Source organism: Mus pahari, chromosome 9 (genome assembly GCF_900095145.1).
Source record: "Mus pahari chromosome 9, PAHARI_EIJ_v1.1, whole genome shotgun sequence".
Classification (NCBI taxonomy): Eukaryota; Metazoa; Chordata; class Mammalia; order Rodentia; family Muridae; genus Mus; species Mus pahari.
The window spans coordinates 42,313,494-42,329,574 of record NC_034598.1 but is presented as its reverse complement, the minus strand read 5'-3'; the positions used below and the strand labels follow the sequence as shown (position 1 = coordinate 42,329,574).

The 16,081-nt window shown below is 49.2% G+C and overlaps 1 protein-coding gene across 1 annotated transcript in view; it reads right to left on the bottom strand.

The window, feature by feature from the left end:
• Positions 1–15,107, bottom strand: part of Ube2g2 (ubiquitin conjugating enzyme E2 G2) — a 21,803-nt gene extending 6,696 nt beyond the window's left edge. Inside the window, exons 1-3 of the mRNA XM_021205051.1 lie at positions 14,989–15,107; positions 9,003–9,038; positions 8,869–8,914 (exon numbers count right to left, since the gene is read on the bottom strand). Of these exons, the coding sequence (XP_021060710.1) occupies positions 8,869–8,914; positions 9,003–9,038; positions 14,989–15,031 (125 nt within the window). The 5' untranslated portion in view covers positions 15,032–15,107. The remainder of the gene's footprint in view (positions 1–8,868; positions 8,915–9,002; positions 9,039–14,988) is intronic.
• Positions 15,108–16,081: the final 974 nt, after the last annotated feature.

Sequence of the window (16,081 nt, the reverse complement as noted above, 5' to 3'; positions counted from 1 at the left end):
CATGTTAGACCCACGGCTCCACAGAGAACTGAAGATACCAAATGGAGGGGAAATAAGAAGACATTGATTCAAAAGTCATCTTTACTTACTGGAAAAGACTTTCTAAACATACAAACTCATCTGGATGTAGTGAAGCCTAATGTCCAGGGCAACCTGGTCTACACAAGATAAAACTGTCTCAAAACAAAACAAACAAAACCAAAAACCAAAACCCAAGGCCAGCTAGGACAGGAGGGTGGCTCAGCTGTCGAGAACACAGAGCTCTGCAGGAGACTGGAGTCTGAGTCTCAGCACTACAGTGGGGAGCTTGTAACCATTTTAACTCCAGTTCAGGAGGATCCAACTCCACTGGCATCTGTGGGCACCTGCACTTATGACACACATATACACTTAAGAAATAATACAAAATAACTCTGGGGGAAAAGCAGCCCGGGCTCAGATACACAGCCAAGTCTGCAAAGTGCTCAAGAACCAGGACTCCACCCGAGGATCACATGTACACAGGCAGGGCGGCCACCCTGGATCCTGACCCAGACACTGGGGAGGTGGAGCCAGGGGGGAATCACCTTGGCTCCCTGGACAGCCAGCCTCACCAAATCAGCAAACCCCACACCAACTGAGAGACCTTGCCCCCAGATCAGCAAACCCCACACCAACTGAGAGACCATGCTCCCAAAATCAAGCTAGACAGCTGTCCTGAGCCTGATGCCATCACACATATGCATGTGGCACAGATATGTATTTGCACACACACATATGTACATGTCCACACACACACATCACAAACATACACACACGCAACTCACACACAGATGGAACACCTCCATAAAAAACAAACAAACAAACAAACAAACAAACAAAAAAGCACTATAGCTGGGCAGTGGTGGCACGCATCTTTAATCCCAGAATTTGGGAAGTAGAGGCAGATGGATTTCTGAGTTCGAGGCCAGCCTGGTCTACAGAGTGAGTTCCAGGACAGCCAGGGCTACACAGAGAAACTCTGTCACAGACTCCTCCACCACCCCCTCACCCCCCCAAAAAAAACCCCAGTACTACAAATCTGCTCCAAGTTTTGAAAGGTTATTTTAGAACAGTGATATAGATACAGATCTGTAAAATACCAGCTGTGCTATTTGTCGCCATGATTAAGAAAGACAAAATTTTAAAAAGCTTTAATTTCGTTTGCAGTCACACCCAGAGCTTCGAAAGAACAATGCAGTGTCTTGTTAGCCAAGTTTTTCTCAGTGACAAGCCTTGACTCTGGAAAGCGATCCTGTGCTACTTCAAAAACAACAGTGCCTAGGTCTCTTGCTTGGAGGGGTGACATGAGGCCTGACAGTCCCCTGGGGCCCTGGCAGCAGCAGCACGGCCGCCGCCCCGCCTTCACAGGGTGCGGTCTACCTGAGCTTTCTTCTCTTACGCTGCCCGCCTTCAGGAGTCTGGACGGACCCTGAGCTTTCCGTCCTCTCAGTTGGCCGGGTAACTGTCACCTATAGGGAGGGCACTCCCCATCCTCTGCATTAAGAGGTCAAGGGGGCTCACCCCTCACCATTGTGCCGAGCCCACTGAGGAGTCTCCATGAGCGAAGCCCACTCCCCACTGAAGAAGTTCACAGACAGGATCTATCACTGACGTTAACAGTGGCAGACATTTATGCACACGGAATGCACTGAGGCTTGGAGCCCTTTATGGATCTGTGATTGGTGAGTGTGTGGAGACAGTAACGAGTGGGCAGTAGAGTGACAGCCGAACGGGGTCACATGGCAAACAGCTTCATCATTCCAGAAGCCTTGGAAACCCTCCCCAAGGGCCTGTCCGAATGATAGAGAATTGGGCTCGGACAGTTTCATCTGAAACTTTTTGCTAATCAAACTTTTATGATAATCAAGGGGCCTGCTGCTATTTACTATGGAGGCAAGGGGTTGCAGAACGCAGTCCTTAAAGCTGCAGTCAGAAGGTTAATAAACAAAGATACCATCCTGGAAGTAACCTGGCCAGCCAGGCATGGTGGTGCACACTATGAGGCCAAGCACTTGGAAGGCAGAGGCAAGCAGACCTCTGTAAGTTCACGTCCAGTCTGGCCTATATGGAGCATTCTAGACCAGCCAGGAGTACATCATAGAGAAATCCTGTCTCAAAAGGAAGAGAGACAGACACAGACACAAACGGACATACTAAGATAGAGAAGACACGCTGTAGGGCCTCGTTATACCTGGCACCTCTGAGTCTAGAGTGAGAAAAAAAATGAGTAGTGTCCTTGGAATGGGCTCCGTGGCATTTGCTCAAGGCTTTGATAACAGGTCTTTGTTTCTCATAATAGGGCTTTCTTTAAAATTTAAAAAAAAAAAAAAAAAAAAAAAAAAAAGTCTACTGCGTTGTTCACAGCCTCAGAAGCATGACCCAACATTTCCTCAAGTGCGCCCACATCTTAAATAGCAAAGCTGTTTGCGAACACTCAGGCTTACTACTGGTTTAAACTGGGTTTCTTTCTCTTTTCCAGCACGCCTGCCATCTGAACAGGTATGCAGGTGGCAAACTATGCAGGGACATGCCTGCCAGAGGTAGGACACGCCACAAAGAGGCTTCCTGCTCCAGAACAGAGAAACAGCCTGATAGAGCTTTCGAACAAGTTTTACTCCCCGCTTCTGGGAGTGAAGATCCTCACCCCAAAGAACAAGCAAGGAAACTAAACACCCAAAGCACACACCAATCTCTGGTGCCCACAAACTACGTCCATCCCTGACTGCAAACTCTGGCTCCGTTACCATCTCCCAGCACAGCATCAGACAACTGTGTTGTAACCTGCTGCCCATAGGTGCCTCCTTATGGGCTTCACTGGCTTCTCTGAGAAAAACACATGTGGAAGACAGTGACCCGACTGTCATGTTACTCCTGCCCGACAGAGCCCACTACCTAACTCAGCCTGTCCTGCAGAGCTGCCTCTGATCATACCAGCAACACACATGTAAACAAGGAACTCCAGCCAGAGCCTGCCTTTCACTGTTAGATGCTGCAAGGTGAACCTGGGTCAGGAAGACAGAGGCTCAGAGTAGCCTCCTGATGCTGCAGGCTGTTTGATACCTTCTGCGTCTGAACCCCAGGCAGCTAGCTGTTCCTACCTCACCAGGGCCCAGAACATGTGACAAGGGGATGCATGCATCACACATCTGGCCACATGCCAGGCTGATGGGACTGGCTGGCTAGGCATCAGGGTTATCAGAAACTTGTCTGTTCCCAGGATGTAACACCTTGTTAGCAACACGACACCACCACAGGAAGCTGTGACTAGAAAAGGGGCCACATGCACCTTTGCTGTCCCAGCAACTTGGATGGATAGGGCCACCCTTCTTCTTGGTATTCAAATGCTTCTTCCACAGCTAGAACCAGGACAGTAACATATAGGGTTTGCTCTACTGGAATTCCAGGTCAACTCTATCCAAAGGAGTCACAGTCACATTTTAATGTCTTTGAGATAGAGTCACTGCTAAAAAAATCTTAAACACACTTGCAGTATTTGAAAGGCACTAAGTCTGTCAACTATAAGAACTTTACAGTGAATTCTAAGAGAATAACACAGCACTCACTCGCCTACACAATGCTAACCTTACTCATGCTGGGATGTATTCAAATACAGACATATGTAAGCAAAAAGGCAAGCACCTCCTTCATCCTATGTCCTTTCCCAGAAGACTGAGCACTGAGGTTCTGCAGGCTTCCCTGTGTGCAACTTTAGATTGCAGCATGGGTCTGAGTGAAGGGAATGAAGTTCTCAAGGCTGAGATTCTGAAAACCTGAATAACCAAACACCCACACTTACAATGTTATTCAAGCAGCAACATCCTACAAACTCATCTGATGAGTCCACAAAACCCCAACAGGAACCCTGCAGAAAATGTTGTGTGTATGGACACTCATGACACTTGGAACAGCCTGAAGTCTAACAGAAAGAACAAGGCCACAGCTACAACAACCAGACGGTGCATGGCATGAGGATGGGCACAGAGCAGTGACCGAGGACGTCCTAAACTAAGGCCCAGTATCATGATCTATACTGACCTTTGACAATGACACCAAGATTATTTACTCAATGGGGAAATTCAACAAAAGGCCCTGAGGCATGAGGACAGCCACAGGCAAAGAGTGAAGGCGGACCCCGTTCCTACACTTCACTCAGTACAAACTAACTGAACAGGATTCAAGATGGAACTGTGGAGAGCTACAAGCTACTGGGGTAGTTAGCACTCATTGTCAACCTGACGAAATCTGTAACTACCTAGAAGGTAAGCCTCTGCATCTGCTTGGGAGGGTTGATTTCAATCAGGTTAACTGAGATGAGAAGACCCACCCTAACTACCACACAAATAAAAAAAGGTGTAAAGGACCAGAAAGATGCTCAGTGGTTTAGAGCACTTGCTGCTCTTCCAGGACTCAGGTTTTATTCCCAGCATCCATTTGGTGACTCACCATAATCCTAACTCCAGTCCCAAGAAAAGCACTTCCCCTGGCCTCCACTGTATCATGCAGTCCACATGCATACATGGGGACAGAACACTTCCCACGGGCCCTCAGCCCTCTCTGCTTCTGGACTGTGATCCTGTGTGACATCACCTCATCATAATGGACTATGTTCTCAAACTGAGAGCCAAAAAGAATGCCCCTCTCCCTCTCTGCTGTCCTGGAACCTGCTCTGCAGACAGGCTGGCCTCTGCTCCTGAGTGCTGGGACAAGGCAAAGGAGTGTGCAGCCACCGACTGTCAAGCCTTTCTCTCCTAGTTTGCTTTTGTTAGGGTATTTTATCAGAACAATGGGAGAGTAACTAGTACAGTTATTAAGCTTGTAAAGAAAGTATGAAAGAAAGCCTCTAACCTCTGGTTATATATGATGCTAAAGTACAACCCACTGAAGGAAAGCACTAACGTAGCTGGAAGGCGGCCTGGCGATTAAGAGAACTTGCTGCTCTTGCAGAGGACCAAGTTCAGGTCCAAGAACCCACATTACCATCTGTAACACCAGCTCCAGGGAACCCGACGTGTCCCCCAAATGCTCCTGTATTGAAAATGTGATCCCAGGCTGGAGAGATGGCTCAGTGGCTAAGAGCGCTGACTGCTCTTCCAAAGGTCCTGAGTTCAATTCCTATGGTGGCTCACAGCCATCTGTAATAGAATTACAGATGCCCTCTTCTGGTGTGTCTGAAGACAGCTACAGTGTACTTATCATATATATAAAATAAATTAATTAAAAGTACTTTAAAAAATAAAAAGGAAACGTGGTCCTGGCTGGCAGGGTTCCCAGGGCTACTGGGTGAAGTGAATATGGGCACACATCTGATCAAACTGTTGGAAGGCTGGAGGAAATGGGTCCCAGGGGTGTCCGGGTGCCTCTGAAGGATGTGTCTTGCCCCTGATTAGTCCTTACCTCCCTTCCTGCTTCCTCTCTCACAAACAGTAAGTTGTTGTCTCTGGCACTTGTCACAGGATGAAAACATGACAACATAACCAGTGACAAGCCTCTATCTACACAGGAGGACCCAGGCACCCTCAGTGCTAAGCCTGCCTGCGCAGATCCACAGTGACAGGCCACGCAGGACAGTGGCAAAGCCAGCAGTAAGTATCAGGCTTCCTCGGTGTCCAAATATACCAGGGACACAGGAGGCCCTGGAGACTCTGAGAATCTGAGGGAGGAGAGGCCCCACTCACCAAAGAATAAAAGCCCAGCCAGCTCTCTGCCAGAACAGCAGGGTGAGACAAACCCACAGGAGGACAGTTAATTCCTTGATAGATGTTCTAAGAACATTTGTAAATGGCCTCTTGTTTGTGAAGGGTCTGGAACAGGACCAAAACCCACAAAGTCACTAGATCGTGAAGCAGGGGAATTCCATACTAACGCAAAAGCCCTATTCAAACACAAACGTGCTCTCCCAAAATTCAGTTCTAATTACTTTTTAAGATGGGTTTTCAATATATTTGTTTAACTTTATACTGTTTATATAAAATTAGTAATAGCTAACAGACTTTTAACAATGCACTTTTAAAAATCCATACTAAAGAGAGCTCAGCTGTTCTTTAATAAGCTTCTACACTCATCGACTGTGGACACACATGAGCCAAAACCTTCCAAATATTACAGACACATCAGGTGCGCTGACCTCTGCAGGCCTCCTAACAACCGCTGCTCCTATGGCAGGCGCGCTGCTGATGGCATACAAGCAAGCACAGGTGTGCCTGTGTTGACACAGGACATGGCAGATGAAACAGACAGGCCACACATCAGTTCACACACATGATCACATGATCATATGCTTCAGTTCACAGATCACATGATCACCTACTTCTTTAAAAGCAAACAAGGCCTGGGGGCATGGCTAGAGGCCCAGAGTTTGATTCCCAGCACTGAAAAGTGAGAGAAAGTATACGGAGCCCCACCTGGCAGGCCCACAGCCATGACCTGGCTTGGGGCAGCCCTGGCTACAGGCCTCTATCATCCCACAGAAAAGCGACAGAACCATCACTCCTGTCCGGCTTCACCAGTGTCATCTAGAATCAGCAAGTTCCAGAAATGATTCCTAAATTTAAATAAATTTTATTACAGAATATTATCAAATTTCCTAGGGCGGGTCTGGCTGGATGTTGGTTTATTTTGAGGCGATGTCTCTCACACAGCCCTGGCTGTCCTAGAACTCAGTAGGAAGACCAGGCTGGCCTCACGCGCAGGCCTCCATTGCCTCTCAAGTGCTGGCGTCAAAGGTGTGTGCCATTACACCAAGCCAGTTGTTCTTTTGTTTTTGTTTTTGTTTTTTTGGTTTTTTTCAAGACAGGGTTTCTCTGTGTAGCACTGGCTGTCCTGGAGTTCACTTGGTAGACCAGGCTGGCCTAGAACTCAGAAATCTACCTGCCTCTGCCTCTGAAGTGCTGGGATTAAAGGCATGCGCCACCACGCCCGGCTTTTTTTTTTTTTTTAATTTATTTATTTTATGTATACGAATACACTGTAGCTGTCTTTAGAAGCTACAGTGTATTCATATACATAAAATAAATAAATCTTTAAAAAAGAAGAGGGCATCAGATCTCATTACAGATGGTTGTGAGTCACCATGTGTTTGCTAGGAATTGAACCAGTTTTTCTATTTTACTAGCTCTTTTGATTATTGCTCCAGCCCAAGGTTTCCAACATCCACCGGAAACTTGGACGTATCCCTCAAGGACACAAGGCACAACTGTACCGCACTGCACACTGACTCCAGCAGACTTAGGAGAAATGTGACCCAGCAGGCAATAAGGCCTGGGAGACATAAATAAGGCCTGTAGTGCTTGCTCTCGGTCCTGGATAAATTTTAAAAACAACAAACTCCTTACTTCCACTCAGCTTTCATGCATCATCTAACGCTCACAGGCAGAAATTACCAGTCCTCTTTATAGGTCAGCCTGCAGGGCTTCAGGAACAACTGTGCCAGGCCTGTAATACCAGCAAGTCAGCAAACAGAAAAATGGATCAAAAGTTCAGGCATCCCTGGGCCACAGGAGTGAGTTCAAGACCAGACCAGTGAACTTAGCAAAACCCTGTCACAAAATTAGAAAGAGCTTAGGTGTGGCAGTGCTCTGACAGCACGCACGCACGCACGCACGCACGCGGTTCTTGGTATGCAGGGGTCGGGGTGGGACGGCCGCAATGTGCTCTAAGGACAGACATAAACAAACCCTCCTTGCTCCTCACAGTCCTGTAGCCAAACCTTCTTCCCTAACCTGTCCTCCAGACCAATAAAATCCAACCTGAAATGCTACAGTCAATTGAAATTTGCATTCACTAACAAGAAACTGATTATAGAGTGCAGTTTCCTCAAACCAACCTAACTTCATTTTCTTGTGCATCTAAGGTAGAAAGAAGACAGTTAAACAGGCCAAGTCTGGACCAGAGACCATCCTAAACCCAGGGTCCCTCTGTTTCTATTTTCAAGCAAAATGACTATAAGAAGTTAAATATCACAAAATCTAGATTGGGGCTAGGAGCCACAAGCTCACTCAGGACTAAGAGCAATGCAAGACCTCCGAGCAAGAAAAGGCAAACAGGAAATGAGAAGCAGAGGCAGGGAAGGTAGGGGAGGGGAGAAGGGGAAGAAACAAAAGCCCTGGCTCTTCAGGTATGATGCTGCTCCTGTAGGTCCGAGGCTAGCCTGCCGCTTTGAGGGCCCTTTGCCTACTAGGAAAGCCACCCACACTATCTGAGGCTCATCTGCCACGGCCAGTGCGTGTGTGTGTGTGTGTGTGTGTGTGTGTGTGTGTGTGTGCATGCGCACGCGCGGAACAGGACAGATGTGAGTGAAGTGTTTCAGGGAGCTGCTTCAATGATGGAGTCATATGAACCCCCAACTTCCAGCTAATCAGACATTCCAGACACCCAGACTTAAGCCTGAAGGGCGACTGTCATGGGGACAGAATCCTCTGGGACGTGCCACTCTCCAGGGAGATAGTGTCATGACTGCACTGGATCAAAGCACACTGGCAGCCGCTCTGGTGGGGAGAGACACAGAGACGCTCGCTGTGTTGTCCCTGATGTGAAATCAAGGGGTGAGTATGGCACTGCTTCTTTCTAAGAGCCCTACAGACTCCATCACCATCTGGGCTGGGTGCTGCTGGCGCACACCTTGAATCCCAGCTACTATTCACAACTGAGTTGGCTATTGGTTCTAAGGAGATGCTGTCATCTCCCTTGGATCCATGCTCACTTGGCTTCTGCCCAGGAACAGCTGAGAGCCACAAGGCCCACTGGAGCCCACTCAAGTTCAGAGTTCAACATTTAGAAAGTCTTATGTCTAGTTTCCAGTAAAGCATTGGGGGGCAGGGGGGGGGAATTTAATTCACAAAAGTAACTTACATGATCAGTGCCTCCCATTCAAAAAAATTCTCTTCATTCATGGGGCCTGCAGGGAAGAAAAAAACCACATCCTAATTAGAAGACAGCTTTGGCAACTGGAAGGAAACCATAATGAAATTACCCAAGCCCCTTACCTGCCACAATTCCTTCTGGAGGATTCAGGGTTAATTCTATAAAGGTAAAGAACATAGCCATTACCAAACAGAATGTGTGCTACACTGTCACTTAGCAAAGCATGAATCATATAAACTACAGGTGACAGAGGACACTTCTTCCAAGAGGGTACCTCTTGGTCCCTAAATAAGTGCCTAGGCCTGAAACCAATATGGCTCTGAGCAGCCCTTTACACCGTAAGAAGAGGAAATAAAGGCAGCGGACTGCCTCCCTGAGTGTTCCTGCCAGCTCCTCTGACAAAGGCTCACAGATCTAAAGTGGGGTATTTTCCAATTAAATGACATTTCCTAACATTTTAAGAGTTGGCACAAACCTCTCTGAATGTGACAAAGCAGAAAGATGAGGCCAAGCTCGGGCTGCAGGGAGACTGACATAATCAGATCCACTCTCTAGGTCAGCAGCTGATTGCACCACCACCCAGCAGAAGCTCAGACAGTGGCAGACGAGCCCACTACAGCGTCACAGCCACTTAAGGTCACCTGCTGAAGACCAGTGTGTAGCTCTGCCACCAGGTGGCATGTCAACTCTTGGCAGCATGATTTTCACCTATGTCATGTTCTGGTCTGGGGTGTGTCCCTAAGAGTCAAGGTTTAAAAGCAGGGTAGCAGGAGTGGGGTGGGGAAGAACACAACCTTTGTGAGAGGTGGGGGCATGATGAAGTGTGTGACACTGGGTGTGTGACACCACAATTGTTACAGAAGCGGGTAACTGCTCTCTGGTTTCCTGCTCCAGGTGTGATCACACCCTCATGTACGACCCTGCACTCAAACCACAATGTGGGCCACCCGCTGCTCTCCCAACAGACCCTACTCTCATACAAAATACAGCCAAGCTGTATGCTCTGTGGGAGTCCCCTTTGGAGGGTCCCTGAACACTCTTCCCTCAAGCCTGCATCTAGAGACCAGCAATGGAGAGCCAGGCTCCATGCAGCCAGTGCCATCCCAGTCACTTTGCTATCCAGCAGTGACCCCTGCTGGTCAGGGAGGAACTGCAGTCAACAGCAGGCAGTCTTCAGGACAATGTGCACAGGTTAACACTCATAAAACCACACGCTTCCACATTCAGTGATAAACACAAGTTCCAGAAGAGAAACAATTATTAACCATATCAGAAACTTTCAAAGACCATTCCCTTTAAGTGGTGATTTTTTAAAAAAACTATTTTCCTTAAAACTAGTTTAAATAGCCATCACACAAACAAACTATAAACTGTTCTTGAGTTTGGTGATTCCATTTCTAGAAGCCTTGACTGGTAAAAAACAGGGAAGATGGCTGCAGAGGTTACTCCTCCTACACTCTGCACAGGAAGCTCCTGGGCACGCCGAGGAGACAGCCAGGTGGAGAAGAAACTCCCTGTCAAGTAAGGCCACTAGACCAGGTCCTGATCCATCTGCCACGTCCTCACTGAGGCCTCAGATAAGCAGGGTCTACAGGGTGAGTTCTGGGCCAGCCAGGACTACATGGAGAAACCCTGAGTTGAAAAACAAACACCAGGGGCAGAGTGGTGGAGCACCATGCCAGTGAGACTAGACAGAGCTATACCGAACAACTGGGGGGCTCCTTTTACACTAACAACAGTGGTTCCTTTTACACTAACAACTGGGGGTTCCTTTCACTCTAACAACTGTGTACTTCCTTTTACACTAACCAGGCGTCTGTGCAGGAGAAACCAAAGTGCAGTTCCACAGAGACAAGCACACAATGTTCACAGCAGGTCTTGTTGTCACAGCCAAAAGTTGGCAGCACCCCAATGGTCATCAAGAAGCCGATGTTTAAACAGTGCAGCCTGACAGTGCAATAGGCTATGACTCTACAAAGAACACTGCTGGGCTGGGGAGCCGGCTCAGCAGTTAAGCGCACTGGCTGCTCTTCCAGAGGACCCAGGTTCAGTTCCCAGCAACCATACAGTAGCTCACACCTTCAGTTGCAGGAGATCCAACTCCCTCCTCTGACTTCTGCAGACACTAGGCATGCGCTTGGTACACAGACATATGCACAGGCAAAAGACCATATGCATAGAATAAAACTAAAACCTTTAAAAAGAAAAGAAACAAGCCACTGCTCCCTTGTCTGTGAATATTCAGGGTCAACAGAGGTCTGAAAATATCAAAATACCAGTGGGAATTCCCAGAAGTAAACAACCGATCTATTGTCAATGGCAACTCAGAGAACTATAGTGAAATCTCACTCCACCCTGCCAGGACTTTTACACAACAGCTGTAGCTGCCCGTTCTATTTCATCACTTGCTGCTGTAAGGGTAAGGGGACACTGCAGCACAGACAAGCTCAGCACAACTGTGCTGAGTGCAAAGGCCCAAAGAAGGGCGCACCAAGACTCCAGTGAGTGAAAGCAGATCGGTGCTACCAAGGAGGGGCAGGGAGGAGAAGGGACAGAGCGGTCCCAGGGCAGGGCAGGGCACTCCAAGGATGCTATTATTCACAGCATGGATGTGACACACTCAAACATACAGGGTCCTACAGTCCATCGAGAAAAAGTCAGAGCTGTGTAAAGCCTGCCAGAGGCAGACGTTTGGCAGAAAAGGCAGAGATGGCCTTTTGTGTATGTGAATGGATCCCGTTGCCTCACTTGCAATCACTGACACACAGTTCAAGCCACCAGGGCACCATCTAACACCTACCGGACAAGGGGAAGACCCCAAAGCTATTGTACAAGTGAAAAGACTGAGCAGTAGCACGCTCAGCTGTGGTGGCCATGACACACACCAGAAGAGCCACAGTGACCAACACTTCAGCACATCTGGTAATGCCGACTGCTCACTCAGATGCGGCATGGCTCTGAATTATGCTCCCAATGCAAACCTGCACATGTCCACCAGGAAGCCACAGTACTTCCAAGAGTCAATCTGCAAGTAACTTCAGTGTCTACCAGGAGCAGAACAGAGGGATGCTGGCTTGTTCATAAAGAGAAACCCAGAGCAAGGAGAGGAGGCTGCAGTCACAAGCTTCAGAGGAAGGAAACTGACATGAGTCTGGGCAAGAGCTTCCAGGGCAAAGCAAACAAAGAGCACACAGACTGTATAACTTCTATTAAGACAGACAAAAGAAAACCACGCAGTGTCCCAAGACAGAACGGCAGTAGGAAGAAAGGGAAAGAGAGACCACTCGGTAGGGTGGGGCTGGGAGGAAGGTGAAGACTCTAGGTCACTGTCCTGCCCTGCTCTGCAAGCAGGGTATCATGGACACAGACGGCCATCACTGTAACAAAGTGCCTGAGGAAAGTCACCTGAGAGAACGCCTGCTTATGAAAAGGCAGTGCATCATAGCAGGGAGCAGCAGCATGGCCGGGAAACAATCAGGGAGGCACTGAGAGTCAATCCTTAAGGGGACACAGGGAACCAGCCATTCCACTTCTGGCCTTAAGTGAAGAGCTCTGCTCTGGTTCATGCCCCCATTCCGATGTGCTGCCTCGGTGGGCAGAGACGCCTCCGGCCACGCCTGACAAGCTGAGCTTGAGATTCCCAGGCCCCACACAGAAGGAAGGGAGAACTGAAGTCTTGCCAGTCGTCCTGACTTCTGCACATGCAGTGGCACTCGCCTGCCCACCCACAAATACACAAAAACAGCTGTCATTGCAAAACAATCTCAAGTCTACCCGAATGTAGGAACTGTGACACTGTCTGGAAACAGAGTCTCAGCAGATGTACCAGAATTAAATACAGAACATTGTGACTAGGCTGGGCCTTAAGCCAGTTGACGTTTCAAGTGGAAAATCTGAATACCAACACACCCAGGCTCAGATGGCCACAGGAAGGTACAGGAGAGGTAGGACTTACACTAGCACAGCTAAGTAGCCCACGGTAGCCAACGCTCTAGAGCTGAGAGGGAGGAAGGACCTTCCCCAAAAGCCCTCCCTGCCTAGGGTTACAGCCCAAGCCACAAGTGGGCTCCTAATTCCATCTCTAAACCGTGAGATGGTGTCTGTTATGGTAAGCTGGCTGGGTGGTGACAATGTTACAGCAGCGCTGGACACTGTTCCCTTGTCTGTCACAGTGAGAAGAAAAGCTGTGGGCACGTGTGACAAGAACACAAGAGCACACACTGTTCTTACAGAGGAACCAGGTTCAAGTACAGGCACCTGGATGAAAAAGAAGCAGGATTTATTTACCATGTGTGCCTGCAGCCCCAGAGTTGGAGGCAAGGGAGGAAACAGGAAGATGTCTGGGGCTAACTGGCAGGCCATTCTAGCTGAATTGATGAGCTCCAGGTTCCATGACAGGCCCGGTCTCAAGAGAAGAGGGTGGAGAGTGAGTGACAGAGTGGGCCATCCAATGTCCGCCTCTGCATGCACAGGACAGTGCACTTGGGAGCAGTCTAAGGTCTTCCCTTGGCTCTTTTTGTGATATGACCTCAGTCTAATCGTTTTGCATGTTATTCAACTGCCTATAAAAAACAAGGAGCCTGAAAAGCAACAGGGCTGAAAAGATGACTCATAGATTTTGTTGCTCTTGCAGAAGATCCAGGTTCTAGTCCAGCACCCACACAGAGACTCACAACCAGCTGTAACTCCAGTCCCAGGGGATCTGATGTCATCTTCTAACATCCACTGGCACCAGGCACACATATGAAACACTTATGTGTAATCAAAATACTCAAACACATAAATAAAAGTTAGACAATGAACCACACCCAACCAAGGTCATATCGCCTCTAAATCTACAGTACAATCAGGTATGCAAGAACACCTTCGCTCTAGCCCAACCTCGGATGCTCTAGTTCAACCTTGGATGTTCCTGTTGAATCTACCTAATACTAGAGTACACAGTCTTAAACAGAGGACAAACCTTTTACACCATAAAAGAAGAAAAACACTCAGTGGGACTTTTAAAGAATTCACAAGGACACAGAAAAAACCTGCCCTCGCTCCTCATGCTTGGTACTGCTGGCTGCATTTCCCATTACTGCTGCCACAGGCTTCAACAATATCCATTGATGACTTCATGGTTTCCATGTGGGCCTGGGCCCAGCTGAGACAGCTGGGTGTTTCAGGGCTGCAACCCAAGTCCATTCAAGTCGCTGGCACAACTTTGTTCCGTATGGCTGTAACACTGGTCCCAGACTAGCTGTCAGCCTGGGGCCACCCTTAGCTCCCTGCCTTTTTTTTCCCTCTTCCAAGAAGCCACAGCAGGTGGAGCCCTCTCCTCTGTGAACCCCCTGAGCTCCTCACCAGCTTTCCTATTTTAGAGGTCCCTCTTTAACCAAAATCTTTCTCTCTCACACACTGAGATGATTCACGGCCTTAACTTCAAACTAAGTGACAATACGTTTTGTCTGACATAAGAGTTGAGGCTTTTTGCGGAGGATACGTTTTTCTCTAATGTGAATACCCTTGGGTAGAAGTGGCCAAAACTTAAACCCCTGTCCCGGAGCCTAAATGCTGTTCCCTCTTTCTTTAGATAAAGGGGATGTTTCTCAATCTAGACACAAAGCTGAAAAAGTAAAACAGAGAGAAACACAGATCCGGATCCAAGAAAACTGTCCGGAGCCCGTGTCCGAGAAACTTTGCTTTGCCCCAGCAACTCGCACCTAAAGCGTGGCCGGGGGTTTGAGTCGTTATCTTGTTTATTTTTAACTTTCTCCCCCAACTCCCCTCGACCGCACGACCACCTAACGAGAATCACCCGGTACTCGCCCCGCAGCATCAACTGTCGGGAGCGCAGATGCGCAGCGCACAGGGGCTCAGGGACCAGACCCGGGTGGCAGGGCCAGGGCGGCGCTGGCCGGGCCGGCTTCTGAGCCCAGGGCCTGCCCCGCTGCGGCTGGCCGGGGTGCGCAGGTGACGGCGACAGCCCGGCCTTTTATCCACACGCGGAATCCCGCAGCCCGGCCCAGTACCCTCGCACCGCTCCGCACCGAGCCGAGCCATGCCGGGCCACGCCGCGGGCGGCTATGGGGAAGAGGACGGGAAGGCGGGCGCCGCCCGACTCACGCTTATACTCGGCCATCAGCCTCTTCAACGCCGTCCCCGCCATACCGCGGAACCTGCGTTCAGCAGCCTCGCCACATCCGCGCCGGTCCCGCCCGCCCGCTCCGACGCCCACGGCTGCTTCCGGGTCCCGGGCTCCGGGCGCAAGTGCATCCGGGGCGCACGCGGGTGACGTGGCGCGCCCGGGTGCGTCAGACAGAGGCTCGCTGGGGTTCGCCTCGCGCTCGCCGGGTAATGGCCCGGGCCGTCGGAGCTCGGCTTCCAGAATCTTCTCGGCCGGCCTCCCCTTCAGCCTTGACGGTTTTCTACGCCGCCGTGAGGCTGCGCGCAGCTCGCCCTGCGGCCCATTAGTCTTCAAAAATCCTGCGAGAGCTAATGGCCCATCATGGATTGTTCCCGAGTGAGACTCATGTCCTTGCGCTTGGGCACGCCCCTCAAAAGTGGCTGTCCAGATCGTGAAACTTTTTTTCCTAGATGGGTGTCCTAGAACTCATTATTTAGCCCAGGCCGGCCTCGAACTCACAAGATCCCGCCTGTCTACCTCTGTCTCCCAAGTGCTGGGATTAAAGACCCGGGCCACTACATTTGGCTTTTGAGACCCAGGGGATTTGAGAAGATGACACTTCCAGCAAGAGAAAGAGTACCTTGGTTTCACAAAGTTCCCGGGCACATCCCACCCTCTCTGGCCAAAAAACTCAGACTCTGCCAAGTAAGCTGTACTTCCTCACCACACGGAGCTACCAGATAGATGCTTGGTATCTTCTTAGGTGCACAACTGCTTTCCATGAGTGGACATGAGGGATACAGCTCGGGACGTGGCTCTCCGAACAAAGGGGCTTCCAGGACTTGGTGTAGGGATAAAGAGAAAGTTCCTGTTGGGACCCTGAGTATAAGAGGCATTAGATTCATCACACTTGTCATTTTTAAAAAAAGAATATAGGGGGGCTGGAGAGACCGCTCAGCGGTTAAGAACACTGACTGCTCTTCCAGAGGTCCTGAGTTCAAATTCCCTCTTCTGGTGTCTGAAGACAGCTACAGTGTACTTACAATAAATAAATCTTTTTTTTTTTTTTTTTTTTTTTTTTTTTTGGTTTTT